The sequence below is a fragment of the Sinocyclocheilus anshuiensis genome, unplaced genomic scaffold, assembly GCF_001515605.1.
Source record: "Sinocyclocheilus anshuiensis isolate Anshui unplaced genomic scaffold, SAMN03320099.WGS_v1.1 scaffold1097, whole genome shotgun sequence".
Lineage (NCBI taxonomy): Eukaryota > Metazoa > Chordata > Actinopteri > Cypriniformes > Cyprinidae > Sinocyclocheilus > Sinocyclocheilus anshuiensis.
This window is the reverse complement of record NW_015555843.1, coordinates 723358-743551: the sequence shown is the minus strand read 5'-3', so window position 1 is coordinate 743551 and position 20194 is coordinate 723358. Positions and strand designations below refer to the sequence as shown.

Here is a 20194-nt window from a genome sequence, read left to right as displayed (position 1 = left end):
CACACACACACACACACACACACACACACACACACACACACACAATAAAGCACAGTTCAGTCCATCTTCAGACAACCTGAACCAAAATTTACTGCTTGGTCTGTTTTAAGAGAATTAGAAAGAGGGAGAGGGAGAGGGAGAAGAAAAAAAAGAGAAAGCACCCACTGTTAGAAGTTTATGATTTTCTGGTAGGGAGTTTGCAAGTCTCTCCAGACCATCATAGTCCTCCGGCATATAATAACATTCAGCCAGATGCTCCTGATTATGACCCTGCAGGTAATACTATATATATATATATATACACACACACACGTATATATATATATATATCAAATCTATATTTTCTTTAAATAAGGCTGCTATGACATCTACATTTTAGAGATTTCACAATTCTCAATAGGCCTGCCACAGCAGAATACTAGGGTAACTCATATTAGTAAAAAAAACTAAAAAATTAATGAAAATAATTAAACTCTCAGTAGTACAATAAAAACAAAGAAGCAAAGGACAAATACAATAAAAAAAGATACAAATGAAACAAACAGTGCTTTAAGTTTTATGCAAGTCTAAAGTATTCAGCTAACAGCCTACTACAGAATAAAACAGCATAGTCTTCACTGTAAGAATTAAACTTTCTTTTTCTTATTAAAGCTAAAACAAAAGTCCTTCCGTCAAGAGCAGTGAGTGTTTTTCTCTGTCTTTTGTTGTTTGATCAATATTAAGCACACAGTCAACAGCTGGAATAGCCTGTCATCACTTTAAGAGCCGCATGGATCCAATTTACTATTACACATATATTTTCATTCTCAACCGTTTACGTTCACTTAAGACATAACTGACAAATGTTTACATGAATAATCGCCAAGCGCCAAAATTTGACACATTTTTGCGTGTATTTGACCGTTTAGGCATGCACCTAAGCTAAAAGATGAATTTACATGTCCGTGTTCTGTTCAGTCTCTGAGCGCATGCACAGAAATCCTCCAGAGGAACAGCGCAAGTTCTCTTTCGCGCTTTTAAAAACATTAATACATCTAATCAACTTTAATAAATCAAGTATGTCCCATTTTGCAAAAGTCACGTTACATGATTTTACTGATTTGCACGTGAAAGCGCACGCACCACTAGAAAGGGGGCAGAATAATCATATTTTCTCAATTTTTGTATTTTCATAATCGTTGGAGGCCGAAATCGAAACTGTATTTTGATTAATTGCACAGCTCTAACACACACTTCATGTCTCTGTGTCAACACTAAAATAATACAATTTATCAAGTAAAAAAAAAAAAACAGTCAAATATTTGGATACACTTGAATTATTTTACTTAAAATTATTCTTAAATGAGTGTATTACACTGAAACCGATTGTGGCTTCGTCTAGACACACACACAAATCATATACATATATTTGTAAACACATATGCACACCCACACTTAAACAGCCTACCATTTCTGTCTGTCTGCAAAGTAGTCTCCAATGGCGTTGTATGCCTGCTCCAGAAGAGCATCATCACTGTTACCTGATCCTGTCTTCAACAACTGCAGAACCCTGAACCAATCACCGAGCTTTATACGCAAACCGATCGCCAAATCCCTAGAGACCAGAGGGAGAAATATGAAAGATGAGCATTCGAAAACAAATTGAGTTCTGTTGCTTTTTCAATTTAGTTCATTAAAATGTTGGCCATAACCGCATAAAAAAAAATTCTGATCCAAATCAACAGAAGACACATTTGGAAATTGATTTGAGTGTTTGTTTCAATCTAAAAATCATCCATCCATGTAGTTTATTTAATTTAGTACTCCATTAAATTAAAATATGGTAATTTCTTGTCATATGCCAAAAGAAATATGAATAGCTTTTGTTTGGTAAAAAGCCAAAAAAAAAAAAAAAAACATTTTAAATGTAGAAATATAAATGTGTAATATTTGTAATACAGCGTTAAAGTAGAGACTTCATCAGCAAAGCATGTAGTGGTAGTGCGGTGAATATTACATATTTTGCATGGTGGTGCATGTGAGTTTAAATCCTGCTCAGTCCTATATTTTCAGTTAGCATTATTTATACACTATTATATTTCTTAATATTTTAAATTTGCCTTTCATTTTAATTTTATTTTTAGCATTTTATATTTCTATTTATCTTCAATTCATTTTTATTTCAGTTGTAGCTTTAGTAATTTTAGTACTTCAACTTCTAAGTTTAAGTTTTTCATTTTATATTTATACATTAATTTTTATTTTAGCTTTATTTAAATTCCTGAAACAGTCGTTTCAGTTGACAATAACAACACTGTATATTTCAACTGAATTATTTAGGTTTGTATAACAAAATTAGAACAAATCAGCTCAAAATATTTTTAAAAAAAGATTTAAATTAAATTGTGTACAATTTTTCTCAATTTAGTCAAATTCATTTAACATTTTTATTTTTTTTTTAAGTGAAGTGTGCTTATCCACAGAGATTTCACACAGGATAAAGACACTTATGAATCTCATGACAGTATGCATTTGTCTGTGTGTACCTGCGGTCCATGTCCAGGTACATCCTCTTTGCCTCCTCGAACCTGCTGAAGTAAGCAGCAACCTCAGCTTGTTTCATGGCTTCACTCTGTAGGTTTCTCATTCTCTTCACAAATTCAATGCCCTGGAAGTCTCTACAGCGCACAAATGCCTGTTCAGCCATCTTCAGATCCAGCTTCTGCAGCGCCGCTTCTGCCAACAGACGCCTGGAAGTGCATGCATAGATACAACTGACTGAATTTTCAACTGTCAAGTACGGAAGGTCTAAAACTTCACACTGAAGACCTCAAATCCCATATTTGAGATTATATGACATAGTATATGATGCATTAGTTCTGATGAAATTTGGAGTATTTGTATTTGTACCATATCTGATCTCAACAAAGAGCAAACAGCATCATAAATCTGGGCATAAACAAAATGACACTGATAATCTTTCAGCTGCATATACTGTAGCTAAATCTGTTTGACTGATGACACCCTGGACAGTTTCGGAGAACTAAGTCACAAAAAGTGGCCAAGGAGGGTGAAGTGACTCTGTCCGGGATCTTTTTAAGTGCTCATGGAAAGCTAAGAAAACCTCTGACCTCTGACATGTTGGCATGTTACGGATGAGCACAATCAAACAACAGAGCCTTTGAGCTCTCACACTTGAATCAAAGCAAACACACACAGACTGAAAGAGAGTGCTGACACAGCTCGTCTTCTTTACACCATATTCCTGTAGGATTCCTTCTCCAGTTCCCGTCTGACAGTATTAACAGCAACTCACTTGATAATGTACTAAAAGTTGAATCATACAAAAACATTTCCTGTTCACATTTCACCCCAAAATCAAAGAAAGAAAAAAAGAAATCTCAAATGGTGTTTGCCATTTAAAAATGTAGATTAAAGACAGTACAGCAAAAACTAATTTAATTAATACGATTTAGCAAGATATAGTAAAATATGCTAAATATATATTTTTTCTAGATTATGGGGGCAAATGTGACCTGGATATAGTTTTAACTAGTTTTGGGAGAGAATTATTCAACAAATGGTGAAATTGTAAAGAGTCCTGTCAATGTATGTTAGATCGCTGGGTTTACCTCCCTGCTTCTGTGGCAAGAGTCCAATCTGAAATTCCTCCTTGTGCTGTGAGAACTGACAGAGCCACTAAAACTCCAATAGGCCAATAAATCAATAAGCCACTTCAAGACTGCCATGCTTTATAACTACAGGTAACATCTTTCTCTCTTTCAGCTCTGTCTTAGATGAATATTTATTTGTAAAAAATCAACTCAACCATAAATAACTGCACAGTAAAGTGCCTGCTTAAATTACAGTTTATTTTATTCTGGTTTATCCAGGTTTCCCTTTCTTAATGGTCAGAGAGGTACTGAAGGACAAAGCTCTTTGCGTGCGGTCTTATTGGTTTCATATGGTGGCCGAGAAGTGCAAAACAAATCACTACATTTAGTTAAAAGTGGTTGTAAAACATTAGCTCCAGTGGCGCAGATGGATAAGCGTGTGTCATTGGCTTTTTGACACGATCAACCCGGGTTCGATCCCATCTTTTGCCGAACTTTTTTTTCCACCCTTTTCAAATCTCGATTCTATTTACGATACTATGCTTTCATTCATGTATTCCTCTTTCCGTGTGCAGGTATGCTTGAATAAATAACCAAACCGCCCCATTTATTGTGTGGAATGAGTGTGTGTCTCACCAGAGACGCGGATGGGGATTATCCTCAATAAACTGAGAAGCATCCTCAATTCCAACCTTCTCAATAAGTGCCCTGCTGTCCCTCAGTGAGCGGATCTCGAAGTTTATTAAATAATCTTTATTCGGAACCTCTGGATCCTGAAAAATAAAATATGAAATTATATTCAGGGTTCAAACTAAGATAACAATAAAAAAAAAAAAAAAACTTTATCGACATTAAAAAATGCATATTCAAAATCAACTCTGAATTCATTCAATCCAATATATTCCAACCAACCCTCATAATCTCATCCAAAAGAACAGATTTGAACTCCAGATCCTCAAAGTGGCAGATGAAGCCAGACGTTTGAATTGGTTCCTGTGTTAAAAACACAACACAAATAAGAGCTTGTCAGGAGAGGATACTCAAACTAATACTGCTGCAAATTAAAACAACTCAAGAAATTCAAAGTTCAAACTGATTATTTATTAAATGTAATATACATATTTAATATTTGTGTGAATATTGCTTATAATGTGTGAAATGGACGTGTAAACTACACTTCTTGCTATCTTTCTGTGCAGTGTGTGGTCTGATCTTCAGGCCATGTGCACTGTGATTTACTGAGGCTGGTGTGTGTGTGTTTATTTGAAAACGGCAGCACTTCCTGAACCCTGTATACTTAAGAGTGCAGTAGCTCTGCCAAAACTGTCACTTTCTTTCTTTCTTTCCATTTATGTGTTTTTTCAGTCATCCCGTTTTCTCATGCCACAACAACACTTAACATATATGCGGATATGAATATGTAAATCTTTCTCTACGTTTCATCTCAGGGTCCAGGTTTCTGAAGACATACATTCTGGTTTTCTCCATCATAGAGAACAGATCTGGGTTGTCATTAGCCCACTTCATATCCCAGACATCCTTGCGCTCAAATTTAGATGGTGCTCCAGCTGTCGACCCGCCCTCTGCATCCCCTGACGAAGCGCGTGTCTCTACATCCAAAAATGTCAACACGCCCGTAATGTCTATAATAGCCAGCCGGCTAGAAAAATACAATTAATTTAAAACAAACTCTTACTATACAAGCAGGAAAAAGGAGTGATTAGTCTAACAGTGATAGTGTCGATATGGCCTAGAATTACAATGGGACAAGAAAGGACAGGAAAGGAGGAGAGAGAGAAAAATCAGACCTGGAGTTACAATTGAGGGACAGCTGATACGGTCTGGACGTAAGGGAATATTTCTGCAGGAGGCTGATGTTGGGCAGACTGTATCTCTGTAAGATACCAAACTCACGTCCCTGCGGACATCACAACCACACGTCAATCGTACAGAACCATTGAGATGAAAAAGCATGTGTCCTTGTATAAATCAGACATACCACTATAAGCATCCTGTCTGATGCTGTGATGCAGCAGATCAGATCTCTGGTGGCCTGAAACAAATGAAACATAAACATCTCACTTTCATGACCCTTTCTCAGGGCTATCGTATGAATATATTGGGCCAGGATGAAATTTAAAGGGTGGGCTGCAGCCTCCATACTTAATGTAAAGACAAGTTTAGGTGCAGCTGATGCCATTTTCTGACATTTGGACCCCTTAGAAACATCTTTGACACATAAAGATGTGTGGATCAAGGAAAACATAGCACAAACACAAAATAATTCATGAACAGACTGAGCTGAGCAGAGTTTTATGACTTTTCCCACTAATCCTCTCACAAAAGGTTGAGAGAGCCACAGGTGAGTGTCTGTGCTGAGTGTACTCACTGTGAAGGCTTTGGCAAAGTTCAGTGTCCCATCCGATGTTCCGCTTGGACTGTCATCGATGTGAAAAACCCTAGAGAAAAGAGTCAGCAAGACAGAGTGAAAGGAGACGGTGTGTAGGTAAAGTGAGGAAGAATAAGCAAGAGAGGTATTGCCTTAGTGTATTTCTATGTGGAAGAGAAACAGAACACTGGGTCCCGTCCCAGTCTGTGTGGGTCACAGGATTTCATCACACAGCCATGAACAAAACTTTTCCAAACGGCTGCCGTCAGCAAGCACACTCTCACACCGCACCGACAGACAGATGGGCAGACAGGCCTGCTCACAGACTATACGCCTCGCCTCAATAATGAACATCACTTCTTGCATATTACACAAATCTGCTATTTTCATTCAGCCACTGAGTCTGAGACATGGGACAAAGCATGTTCTACAACTTCAACTGCAGCTATATTTCCATTCTGAAAATAATCACTAGATGAGATGATCACTAAAATGTTCTTAACACAAAAGTACTATTTTAATTAAAATTACGACATTATCACTATGCCCTCATTTTATACTTAGCACTAAAATAAAATGGCTTCTGCATTTATTACATGCATGTTGTGCAAAATAGGGTTATTTTGTCAGTGTCATAGATTTTCTGTCTGACTGCTGCTGACAATTCAATAGATGGAGCTGAAAAGCAGTTTAAACTATCCTGTAGTCTCACTTCATTCATTATTTGAAGTGAATGCTAGATTTGTCAATATTTATGATGAATATTTGGCACATTATTTTTGTGTGTGACAATGCTGACTGGCAGGCATAGAAAACTTTTTAAGAAATTCATACTTTTATTGAGCATTTTCATTGAATTGAAAATGTATCAAATTTGTCAGTAAAAGAATAAAATCATAATTTTGTTTATATCTAGCCATTATATAAAACATTTCTTTAGTTCAAATGTTCTATTCATCAAAAATGTATCACAGTTTTCACAAAAATATTAAGCAGCATGACTCTTTTCAACACTGATAATAAGAAGAAATGTTTCTTGAGCACCAAATCAGCATATTAGAATGATATCTGAAGGATCATGTGACTCAAGACTAGAGTAATGTTGCAGAAAATTAAGCTTTGCCATCACAGGGATAATTGACATTTTTAAATATATTACAATAGAATAGAGTTATTTTAGATTGCAATATTTCACAATTATACTAAATATAATAAATGCAGCCTTGGTGAGCATAAGAGACTCAAAAACATCCCGTTTTATCGCAGTACTCAAAAATCAGTGCAGCACATTAACTCACTCTTAAAGCACTCACAATACAATCTGAAAAAAATCACTGGTGACCTTTGACCCTCACCTCTCTCGACCTTCCTTTCTTGTCTTGGCGACCTGGTTGATTTCAAGAGCAGTGAGTTTCTTAGCCACACGATACTGCCAAACATAAAACGCCTCTTTAGATGCAGCAATCACATGAGTCTTCGTCATGGTGACGAACAGAGGGTCTATGGCAGCAAAACAGAGAGCAAAAACATTTGAGAAAGAACAGCTAGAATGTATTAATTTCACTTTGTGGAATGTGAAAGAAGTGAAATCCCTTTAACCAGTTACATCATTATAAAAAAATAAAATCAGGTGACATTAGTGCATCTATACATCAAAGCTATCTGTTGAAGGTTTGTATGATTTCAAAGGCTGTTGAAAATCACACAAACTTTTATTCAGAGTGGGACTCAACAACAGATTTCACCTAAAAATATATTTTATCTTTAAATAACTACAGATTCTGTTGTGCATTGCTGTTCCAACTCTGGAAACTGTCCACAGAGAGACCAGGGTGAACATCTGGAACGGATCTGCTCTCCCAACCAGGGGAGGAATTTAGCGGGATGCCTATGAGAGTGAGGGGAAAGGAGCCGGGATTCCCACCACAGCTTTCACACTATGTATGTTGGTGTTATATCAAACAGCAAGTGTTTCATCATTACAATCACAAGTCTGCTTGCTTATCATCAAACAAACAATTCTAAATTAAATATATGTCAAATAAGCCTCGTGCCTAGGGCTAATAAGACCATTCAGGCCTTATTTAAACCAAAAGTGGTCAAATGAGAAGTAATCTAGAAAATGTATGATTCTTGTTATTAATACACATCTCTCTGGAATACTTGATTCTGATTAGTCAGTTTGCACATACTGTGGCCAAATATTTCTGAATAACGACCGCTAAAATGTTTAACTGACCGTTGTCCCAGGAAACCTTAGCTATATCTCTTGTATCACACAGTGGTCTCTTACATCTCAAATTATAAAATAATTTCAACAAAAATGTGCCTTTATATATTTATTTGCTTCTGGGTCCTCATGACCCTTGGAGTTTATTTAGCAATAATGACCTGCTGAATCTGCATGATCCCTTACATATGGAATTAGTGAAACATGTTTTACTCACCGATGTCAATACATGTAGAGTCCTGTGGGGTTCCAATGGAGTTACACAACACCAGAACATACTGCAGACAGAGGTCAGACAGGCATCTCTTTACTGCGTGGGTACACTTCACTAAACAGCATTATGGAAATATCTGAGAGGCTTCTTTTGCAGATGCTGATAATACCTTTCTCCTCTTAGACCGATCCTTTGAGGTGTTTTAATTGGACAGCTCATTAAATGCCTGTGGTAAAGCGGTTGCATCTGGTGCTTAAGAACTGCTTTCTCAATTTTAATGTAAATAAATTCTAAATTAAAATAGTATGCCTTTCTACTATCCTCTGTCCTACTGAATGTAGCCCTGGTTCAGAGCTGCTATTAGTCGTTTAATTCTTACTTTGCAAAATGTCATGATACAGCCACAACTGTATGTTTGATTGTTTCTCATGGTTTATGAAAATGGCTACAGTCATGTATGATTGTTAAATCACTCCTGTCTGTAACTCTCTGGTGTCTCTAATCAGATTGCAAATGGAATTATTTTCATAGCTTTTTACTACATTGGGATTTGAAAGGTGTCTTTACCGTAGCTGATCCAGCTTCAGTCTCCTCCTGTTCATAAAATGATTAAAATAAACATGACATAGATATGACTATTGATTTGATTTAAAACAATATTCTAACTTTAAAAAACTCTGAAAAAAAACAAAAAAACAACACTTAACAGATCCCTGTTTTAGTACCTGCAAAAATCTCCACAGGTGGTAATGGACATGAGACTCTTGACGTATTTTACAAACTTCTCATTATTCTTAGTGTCCCAAAACACCACACTGTACTCCAGCCTATCAGGCCATGTGTATGCATACACCACTGTGTTACTGCAGTAACCCCACTACAAAAACAGAGTAAGATGTTAGCTCAGCAAAGCTGTTTTCAAAAAAAGAAAAAAAGTTTCCTATAGCCATTATTAACAGCTAAATTACCTTGTAATCTGGTCGAATGTTAGCAAAGTAAATGTAGGAATCTACAGCCAGGCCGATTCAGAGTCCTCCTCCTTCCCATGATACAGCAGTCATCTGCTTCCCCGGAACCTTCAGAGTCCGCAAATGCTAGACACATGATGACATCAGACATGAGTGCATCAGCAGGAACATTGTCATTAAAAAATTAGGGGTAAGAACGATTACATTTTTTTTTTTAATTTTTTAAAAAGAAATGATACTTTTATTCTTAAAGGATGAATTCAATTCATAATGTTACATTTATTATGTTACAAAATATTTATATTTCAAATAAATGCTGTTCTTTTGAACTTTCTAGCCATCAAATAATCCTGAAAAAAGGTATCTCAGTTTCCACAAAAAATATTGTGGAAATTGTTTTAACAATAATAAAAAAAAAAGTTTCTTGAGCACCAAATCAACATATTAAAATGATTTCTGAAGGATCATGTGACACTGAAGGCTAAAGCAATGGCTTCTGAAAATTCAGCTTTGCCATCACAGGAATAAATTACATTGTAAAATAAATTAAAATAGAAAACATTTGTAATAATTGTAATAATAAACAACATAAATATTCATATTTGTAATAATATTTCACCTTTTTTTTAACTTTTTTCAAAAACATTACAAAAGTCTTACCGACCCTAAACGTTTGAACAGTTATGTATGACAGGATCTATTATCTTTGTAGAACTTTCAAAATGTGTGTCTGTATGGCACATGTGTGTGATCAGTACTCACCTCTCCAAACGGTGTGTAGAAGTGAACAACATTCATGTCTTTCTCTGCTCCGCTGTTTCTGAGTGATCCTGCTATAGCTAGAACACTGCCAGAGATTCCACTGGATACTGGCCACATGCCACATACCCGCCTTGATGATCACAGGACCTACACACATATGCACAAACAATCAATTATTCCGCTTTTCTTTTCTCCCTCATACTCAGATCTGTACTAGAATGTATGTCTCTCAGCCTGCACAAAGAGAGATAAAGAAACACATAAACTCACTGTCATCACTCTCATGCCTCATCACTTGGCAGTGCCCGTTAGTAAAGCAAACAGCTAGGCAGGGGCAGTCTGGCTCCAGATACCCCTCTGTGCCGGGGTACCAGTGAATACCTGCTATACTGAGGGCACCCGTTACATTCACCAAACAACTCATGGTCATCTTCATCTGAGCATAAACACACACAATAAGAGCAAATTTGTGTTTTTAATAGCAGTACTAGACAAACTGACTGGATAGAAATGGAAAAACTTCCTCAGGATCCACAGAGGAAAACTAGTAGAAGTAGCTGACTAAAGACAGAGAGTGTTTCCAGCATCTCAGCACTCACAGTGAAGTTTCCCTGATTGTCGTAGATGTGGATCTCTCCACTGGCCATCCCAAACAGCAGGATCTTACTGTCCGGAGACCAGGCCACATGTGCCAACTGGGTCCCCTTCAGTTCTTTACCCCAGATCCTGTTCCCTGCAAGATCACAAAACCAAAAAATACACACACATTTATATTCAAATAAATAAAATGTGCAAGCATAAAAAGTCAAAACTATATAATAAAACAACAAACATTTATATCTTGATGGATTTGCTGCTTTTTAAAATAATTTAATACTATAATAAAATACTAAAAAAAGACAAATTAAAACACACCAGGTGAATAGGGTAAAAAAATATATAGATATCACCATACTTCCCCAGTTGATTGATTACATTAAGAATTGCAAATTTTGTATTACAAGCTTTCTGAAATGTTATGTTTAATAATATGCAAATGATAAATTATCTAATTAAATATGCACTAATTTGTACACATTTCCAGAACAGAAATCTGAACACTGGACAAGTCAGGTTCAAAATTCTTGTTTCGTTTTGTTGACATGTTAGTTTATTTGTTGCTGTTGTTTTAACAGAGCAGATTTTGAATATTTCTTTTTATCATTCCATAAATCAGAAAATACTGAATCAGAAAAATAATATTATCCGGCAAATAACATATGAACAAACCCCTCTGTAAAAAAACATTCAGAATATAGTCTAGTGTATGCGAGTGCTACTGAAGTGGAGATTTCTGGCTCAGTGCAGGAGAAAAAAACTCATTTTGAGATAATGGCCTTTAAATATGTAGTGTAATTGAAATCAACAGACACAAATAAATAAAGTGCACTAAAATCTGTGTGGCGAGTCACCCAGTGCCAAATCAGCATCGCCATGGAAATAGCCCTCAAACCTGAGAGCGACTGCCGATCGTCAGCCGATCGTCAGCACCTGCACCTCATTAAGAGGAGGATATATAAACGGAAGCGATGGGAAGGAGGTTGAGTTTTGCCTCCGATTATGCAGGATACTAACTGTGTGCTCTTTGTTTGTTGTAGAGACCAGTGGCTGACGATCGGCCTTCCCCACACGTTCACCCACCCCTCTACAGGACTGCCCTGCAGCACTGAGCACACCTTCACCATAGTATTCACCTCTTGTTTGATTCACCATTTGCAACTGTCACAATAAATCACCCTCCGGGGTTTTGTCAACGGCTATTTGTGTCTGTGAACTCCCTCTCCCAGCCACATCTGATTGAACTCAAAACTCTGGTATTGTGCTAAGTGTATTTTGGATGTTTTCTTTCCACTAGTCTGAAACATGTTATATGAAACTCAAATCACAAATCTGACCAGTGGATGAAAAAAAGTTTGTGCTTGTAGTGTTTTGACTTAAAAATACGATAATAAATGATAATTATAATAAAAACAGTCCATATCTGTGCTCACCATCCACCGAGCCCACAATCACAGCACCGTCCTCATATACAATGCAGATCTTCAGACCATCAGCATTTCAGCTCATACTCCTCGCCACAGATTTATTCCTGTTATTAATCATTTCTTCATACTATGAACCTGTTTGACACACAAAATCACAAAAAGTGTCACACAAGGTTGCGCATGCACACGTAAAAACGGTTGGAGTTCTATATTCATGAAATATACAGTATTTTCTATATGATTTGTTAAGGGACTGTGTACCTTTGTAAAGCATCCAGACAATAATGAGCCCGTTCTGGTCACTGGTGGTCAGTTTCTGGTATTGTTCATTCCATGTCACAACCTGCACTGCACCTGCATATCGAAATTAAAATCTCAGAGTCAGAACACACAATACACACAAAGACTAACACAAAATTCACAGATTCTGAGTTGATGTCACACATCTCCTCTGTCTTTCTTACCGCTGTGGCCCTCCAGTGTCTGATTCATGGAGAGGTTGCTGGAAGCTGCCAAGCCTTTCAGTTTGGCATCATCTAAGAAAAATAAATGTAATTAACTATTGGTTGACTGATGATAACTTCATTCAAACATCTATGCTGAATATATAGAAGTAAACAATTCACATTGGTGCTCATATTTTGTATATATTGGCACAGAAAACACTACAGAAATACTGGCAGTTCCAGGTTCACACCTGTATAAGTCTCAAGTTTGAGAACTTTTAAAAGCCCATCCTCTCCTCCACAGGCGATGAAACCCTGGTCTTTGTTCCAAGACATACACTTTAAAACCGTACTGTTTGGAATCGCAATCTGAGGACACACAACAAAGCCAACAGCCCTGATAAACAAGTCGTACACACAGAAACAGCTGTCATTATCATTAAAAAAAAGCGCCTTAAAAAAAACTTACTTAAATAAACATCTTTGCTTTAGCTTAGCTTGCTAGCCTGCCTTAGCGTTTATGAACCAATTTTCTCGTTTTTTAGGGGGATGCTAAATGGAGTTTTTTGCCTTAAAAAAAACTTACTTAAATAAACATCTTTGCTTTAGCTTAGGTTGCTAGCCTGCCTTAGCGTTTATGAACCAATTTTCTCGTTTTTTAGGGGGATGCTAAATGGAGTTTTTTAGTCCCGATTACTTTTTTTTTATTTCAGCGTTGTCTTCTTTTAAATGAACTGTTTAATAAATCCGTTCTTCAAGGCATTTGAATTTTCGGTGTATGTTCCATGCATGTACGTACGCTGCGGTTTGCTTGGTTTCTAGGTAACCAAAACCCGGAAATTATGTTTGGTTAAGGCGTTCATGGTATTTGTAGTTCTCTTAGTCATGCTCCACTCATTACTTTATAGTACACTTTAACTAAATTGTTTGTGATAATATTATTTTTAATTAATTCCTAATTAATTATACAATTATCTGAATGGATTTTAAGCATAATTATGATTATGGGTAGCTGACATGAAATAGATTATTGAAAGCTGCCATTTCCTGCACTGTGACAATGTTAAACACCATCTCAAAGCAATTTAAACAGCAGTTTGGTATTTATTCAATAGTATGCATTAGCTAGTTACAGAGACTAAGGCAAAAACTTTTGCAATAGTTCTACAGTCTACATTGGAGCTGTGTGAAGTTCCCTGCTGCTTCAAACGCTCCACCATCATTCCGGTCCCCATAAAGCCCAAAATCACTGGACTTAACGATTACAGAACTGTCGCTCTCACATCTGTGGTCATGAAGTCACTTGAGAGACACTGGAAGCTCCTGTCGTCAAGTCAAATTCCTTGTGTGTGTAAACATACTTGGTAATAAAGCTCTTCTGATTCTGATTCTGATTCTGATTCAGTCACTGTCACACCAAGCACCATGGTATTGTATTATAGCAAAGTCCCTTTAAGACATTACAAGGGTATTCTATAGTCTTTAGCTAACCCATCATATAATGCAAAGATAACACAAAACAGAAAATAACATCAAAGAATATTTTTATTTGTTATAATTTGTTCATTTATTTGTTCATATATGTGTACAAGTATTCTAAATAGACAACAACATAAAATTATGTGCGTATACTTTACATATTACTATTATACTTACAATTTTTTTCCCAAAATAAAAGGAAATTTACTTAAAAACATGTAACACTTTGTGTCAACAAAGTTAATTTGGTATATGATGATAACTCAAAGATCATACTCAGAACATAATGAAATCTAAAATAATTATAAGCACAATATGAAGTCAGATTAAATAAACAAAATGTGGAATGCATGGGATACATTGTAGGCAGCTAATGAGAGATTAAATCCTTTGTTTGTTTGTTTTTTAGAACAAGCCGTTTAGAGTCCCATCCTCCACTCTAGGCGCGATGGAGATCAAACTGCTGCACTCTGTGTGAGATGTCATCCAGTAAGAACAGTTAAGAAAAACGTATCACACGTCATGATCATCAAGACCATTATAGGATCGGTTTCCTGATTAACACCAGCTTTGGACAGAAACCAATATGACTATTAAAAGACATCATAAACCCTGTCCGCTATGTGAATGTTTAAAAAAAAAACTCTCTCAGGACATGGAACGTTTATCAGACTGAGAGAGTTGTTCAATCAGGATAGGTGATAAACAAATGCTGTATTAATCTGAAAGGATATGTCTGCTGGTAAGCGTCTGTATGCTGTTGTGAACCTTCCTCTGAAATGCGATCTGAGCTTCACACATGCAGGCATTCTCAGTCAGATCTCCTCTTGCCTCTTCTGTAAAAGAAGCAGACATGTTTTACTGTATACTTAAAATGCTGAAAATCTTTCCTTCACTCCTTCATTTATACATTGTAAATATTATCACTGACAATTTTAAAAACAAACTCTCAACATAAACATTCCAGAGCACACATTTTATCTTATTAAACACATACTTATTTAAAAGATTTATAATTCAGATATAATGTCTGATTTCAGTGGCGTATTTGTATGGCAATTAGTTTGAGCCCAAAATAATTTCTGTGCACAAAAGTTTCTGAATGCATTTCTTTAGAATGCATCAAATAATATTCTTTATGATATGCATCAAATTTTTCAAATGATTTGATGCATATTTTTATGACAAACCATTGGCCTGCTTAGAGCACGTTTTCTTGTCAGAGTTGATAACATATCCCTCTCTGCACTTGCAGAAATAAGAGGCGTTGTTGTTGACACAAATATGTTCGCAGCTGTGCCCAAATGCACAAGCATCGAAACCTGCAAAATCAGTTGAATGAGCAAAAATCATTTCACTACTGATCAACCAAAACCACAAAAAAGAAATATTCTATATAAAATACTGTTATTTTAGAAAATAATTATTAGAACACTAGAATAACTAAATATTATTGATCAGTCATTGATGCATTCATTTAATGTAATTTCAAATTATATATAATAATATATAATGTGATTTCAAATTATATATATATATATATGTATATGTATGTTTTAAAATAATATAAATAATTTTATAATAATTATACATATTTATATAAAAATATATTTTATAATATACATTTTAATTTTGATTGCCTTATGATTCTAGATTAAATTAAAATGTGATCCAATTGATTCTAAACTGTTTTTCTCAACAAAATAGGATCTTTATTCTCTTACCACAGAGTGTCTCCCTGAACTTGGATGTGAGTTTCTCGATCACACCGTATGTCTCCACATAGAACACATGGTCATCAAGAGGCTGACTGGCCATCAATTTGAGAGACCGCATATCTGCTCTGTCCACTCCGACAGCATATATTTCAATCCCAGAAGCCCTTGCAGCTGCTGCCACCTCTTCAACTTTATCTTGCGGCCGTCCATCAGTCACAATGATGGCCACCTTACCAATCTTCTTTTTTAGTGGCCGGGCCCCAGCATTCTCTGTAAAAACCTGTTCCATGGTGGTTTTTATGGCCAGGCCAGTCATGGTTCCCGTTGAGAGGGGATCAATACGGGAGAAGGCTTGCTTGACCTCGGCCTTACTAAAGTACTTTTTCAGAAGGAACTCAATGTTGACGGTGCTGGCGTAGTTGACCAGGGCGACTCGTGTGGCATCGGATCCGATATCAAGAGAGTCAACCATTTCAGAGAGGAAGATTTTGACTTTTTCAAACTCTGCAGGGCGGACGCTACGAGAGCTGTCAATGATGAAAACCAGATCTAGAGGACGGCTCTTGCAGAGCTCTACTGGAGCTGTAAGAGAGAAATAATTCATTGAAAATTAGTGTCACATTATCATTAAAATTATTAAAAAGTGCAAAGCGTGATGCTGAAAGAGAATAATATGTAACAAAAAAAAAAAAAGTGTTTGTTTATGAAAAGAGAGGCTCCTCGATTAGCAATGCAGCACTGTGACTGAAGAAAATGGAAAGAAACTGAGTCAGTTAATCCCATTTGTGCTAAACAAAGTTCAAATTGCATTTCTGTAGACAATAAGCTTTGCATTAGCAAAAATGGCCTCATTAATGTATTTGTCTTGCTTGTTTAAAGGGGTCATATGATGCTTTTTTAAAGATCATTATTTTGTGTATTTGGTGTAACAGAATATGTTGACATGCTTTAATGTTCAAAAAACACATTATTTTTCAAATACTGTACATTGTTGTAGGTCCTCTATGCCCCGCCTCTCTCAAACGCTTCGTTTTCTACAAAGTCCCTCCTTCCGACAAGCGCAGTCTGCTCTGATTGGCCAGCTGACCCAGTGCATTGTGATTGGCCGAACACCGCAAGCACTCGTCGGAAATGTAACGCCCCTTACCATAATCGCGAGCTTCATCTTTCAAAATAAATGTAAACAGACAGACCAAAGAGAAAGGAAAACTTGAAATCGCATCATATGACCCCTTTAATGTTATATGACTAGGGGCCTGAGGATGAGTACATTTGTAGCAAATCTTTATTTTTGGATGAACTATTTGCTGTTTATCATACGTCTTCAAAGTAATAATTAAAAAACATCCCATTTTGACTGATCGTGATACTACAAGTATTGTGAGATCAGTAATGTGTATCAAACCGAATCATGACATGAGTATATCGTTACACCCCTATCCACCTTTTTCTTCAACGCGGAAGTAAGCCTATGGGTGAGACTTCCGATTCATTAACCGCTATAGGTAAATAACGAGGAGAATAACAACGTGCAGTAAACGGTAAAACACATGCACTACAAACCAGTGTGTTCATAATTAAGATAAAACATTAAAATAATATAAGACAAGACACACCAACTTTCAATATCAAGCAGCAAAACGAACTATGCCGTTTTAGGGGGGGTGTGGCAGAGTCTTAACTTTGATAAAGAATATCTCTTTGGTTCTGAGACTTTAGTCTTTGCAACTTCAGGGATCTTATCTATGCACAATCAGCTTGTAACACTCCAAAGAGAAAGGAAAACTTGAAATCGCATCATATGACCCCTTTAATGTTATATGACTAGGGGCCTGAGGATGAGTACATTTGTAGCAAATCTTTATTTTTGGATGAACTATTTGCTGTTTATCATACGTCTTCAAAGTAATAATTAAAAAACATCCCATTTTGACTGATCGTGATACTACAAGTATTGTGAGATCAGTAATGTGTATCAAACCGAATCATGACATGAGTATATCGTTACACCCCTATCCACCTTTTTCTTCAACGCGGAAGTAAGCCTATGGGTGAGACTTCCGGTTTATTAGCCACTATAGGTAAAAAAAAGAGGAGAATAACAACGTGCAGTAAACGGTTAAACTGCTTGCACTACAAACCAGTGTGTTCATAATTAAGATAATACATTAAAATAATATGTTAAGACACACCAATTTTCAATATCAAGCAGCAAAACAAACTGTTTTGTTCAGCTAAAAATAGCTGGACGGAGTGGATGCAGATGAGACCAGAAGCCAGACCCATAGAATTTACAAATGGCCGCGCCCATTTTTACAACAAGAAAAAGGTGGATAAATGACCATTCAGGTTTTTTTTTTTGTGAATTCTCCTTTAAAAAGAGACAGAGAAAGAGAAGAAAGATTATTATTAACAGGGATTGAATAGGACCAGACTGGTCGTCTGCACCCGGTGGGGTGGGATTGGTCTACCTGGGTCAGTGGAGGGTTCGGCAGGGGCAGTTGTGCCATGAGGGGTACTGACCGGCTCTGAAGTGGTTGTCGTGGTTGTAGTGGCTGTAGTCTGTGTTGGAGGTGGCGGGGGTTGGGTGGCTACCTTGGTGACTGGGATGGGCACTGTAGGGACAGGTAACACCACTGGCATTCTGGGAGGTGTGGGCACAACTGACCGGACAGGATGGACAGGTGAGATGGGCCGGACAGGTAAGGCAGGACGGTGGTAGATAAAAGGAGGCCCCTTCCAGGGTGGCCGCTGGTGATGATGAGGGTTGCGATGATGATAGCTGTAAAACCTGTGATTAAAGCCCTGAGCTTTGTTTGGTTATAGAGAGAGAGAGAGAAAGAGAGAGGAGGTAAACAGATACATAGAAATACATAGAAGGAGAGAGAGGAAAAAATGTCAAGAATCCATAGACAGACGAAAAGAAAAAAAAATTGAGAAAGACAAAGGTGGGAGCATGAAAAGGAGATTTAGAACAAGAAAAGGGGGAGAGAAGCATTAAAGTAAGCCAATACTCTATTGGTTTAAAGCAATATGATATTGATGTGGGTTTGTGATGACACTCTTTGGTTGTTAGCAAAAGCATGAGCTAAATGTCTCCATTTTCAAGCAGTGAGGCAAAGTCAGTGGCCTGATCAGAAGTTCTCTGTAAATGACTGCAACATTTAACATGTCAACCTGAAGGAGAAACATGTTATAGCACCAGATCCACTTCTCAAACAAAATCATTCATTCTTTAAGGGACCGAAGTATATAACATTACTAGATTAACAATTTCAGTTGAAAGATATGAGTCAGACACTGAAGAAAAAAGATTAATTGTAGTACAATTTTGAAAGATATGTTTTAAAGCTCACAAATCATGTAGACCCTTCATTTTGCGAATATCATTTAAAGAATGTTAAAGGGGTCATATGATGCTTTTTTAAAGCTCATTATTTTGTGTATTTGGTGTAACAGAATATGTTGACATGCTTTAATGTTCAAAAAACATTATTTTTCAAATACTGTACATTATTGTAGGTGAATATCTCTTTGGTTTTGAGACTTTAGTCTTTGCAACTTCAGGGATCTTATCTATGCACAATCAGCTTGTAACACCCCAAAGAGAAAGGAAAACTTGAAATCGCATCATATGACCCCTTAAATAAATAAACAAATAAGATTTCAATGAACGACAAAAACAACGCTTTTATATTTTAATAACTCCTGTAATGCAGTACTCAATAGAACCACCAAGGTTTTAAAAGGTCTCTGATCCGTCATTATGCACTATAGTTGAGGGGGGGGGCAGCTAAAAGGCCTACTGTAAAATAGTAATTCCAGATGTGTGTAGATTACATCATTTCACGGGAATATAGCAGGTTACTTTTTGTTCCAGAAGAGCACTAACGCCATTTCAAATTTGAAAAAAAAAAAAATCTGTTTCTTAAATACTAATTTCACTCAGTAGTTTTTTTTAAATAATACTCAGTATTAACATATTTTAAATATTAATTTAAATCAATGCTTGAAAAGAATTACAAGTGTTGATTTCACATGACTTTAATAAAATGCAATAGTAATAATAATAATAATAATAACAAAAGTTATAAATAACAGAAAGAAAAAAAAAGATTACCTCCAAAGTTGATGGAGTTTCCGTGTCCAGGCATATTGGGGGTGAAGTGAGATCTCTGCCGGTCCGCGTACAGCTGGTTATGGTTCCGTACGTAAGGGCCATACGTACCCTGCGCCTCCATTAAAAATGCTGACAAACAAAAGACAAAAATGCAAATAAAGCATGTCATGTTGATGAAGATGGATGCAGAAATCTCCGTTCTCTTGTGGTTATTCCGACCCACTGTGAGAGTTTTGACAGGAGGAGGCGCT

At 36.5% G+C, this 20194-nt stretch overlaps 2 protein-coding genes and 1 pseudogene across 5 annotated transcripts in view; all 3 read right to left on the bottom strand.

Annotated features, from left to right (window-relative positions):
- The window catches only part of LOC107675526 (WD repeat-containing protein 35-like), a 2556-nt gene extending 2286 nt beyond the window's left edge, over positions 1–270 (bottom strand). Inside the window, exon 1 of the mRNA XM_016469917.1 lies at positions 166–270. Coding sequence (XP_016325403.1) covers positions 166–234 — 69 coding nt within the window. The 5' untranslated portion in view covers positions 235–270. The remainder of the gene's footprint in view (positions 1–165) is intronic.
- On the bottom strand, positions 262–13067 carry LOC107675521 (WD repeat-containing protein 35-like; annotated as a pseudogene).
- Positions 13068–14409: 1342 nt separating this feature from the next.
- LOC107675558 (matrilin-3-like) lies at positions 14410–20162 on the bottom strand. Of its 4 annotated transcripts, none has more exons than XM_016469959.1 (6): positions 19944–20162; positions 18295–18633; positions 15830–16405; positions 15296–15427; positions 14840–14941; positions 14410–14594 (listed from the first exon to the last, which is right to left on the bottom strand). In XM_016469959.1, the coding sequence occupies exons 1-6, from the start codon at positions 20110–20112 to the stop codon at positions 14545–14547; spliced, it is 1368 nt and encodes a 455-aa protein (XP_016325445.1). In that variant the 5' UTR covers positions 20113–20162; the 3' UTR covers positions 14410–14544. The 4 variants fall into 4 exon arrangements, with proteins under 4 accessions (XP_016325445.1, XP_016325446.1, XP_016325447.1 ...); XM_016469960.1 differs by having other exon boundaries at positions 18295–18628; positions 19944–20117; XM_016469961.1 differs by lacking the exon at positions 15296–15427.
- Positions 20163–20194: the final 32 nt, after the last annotated feature.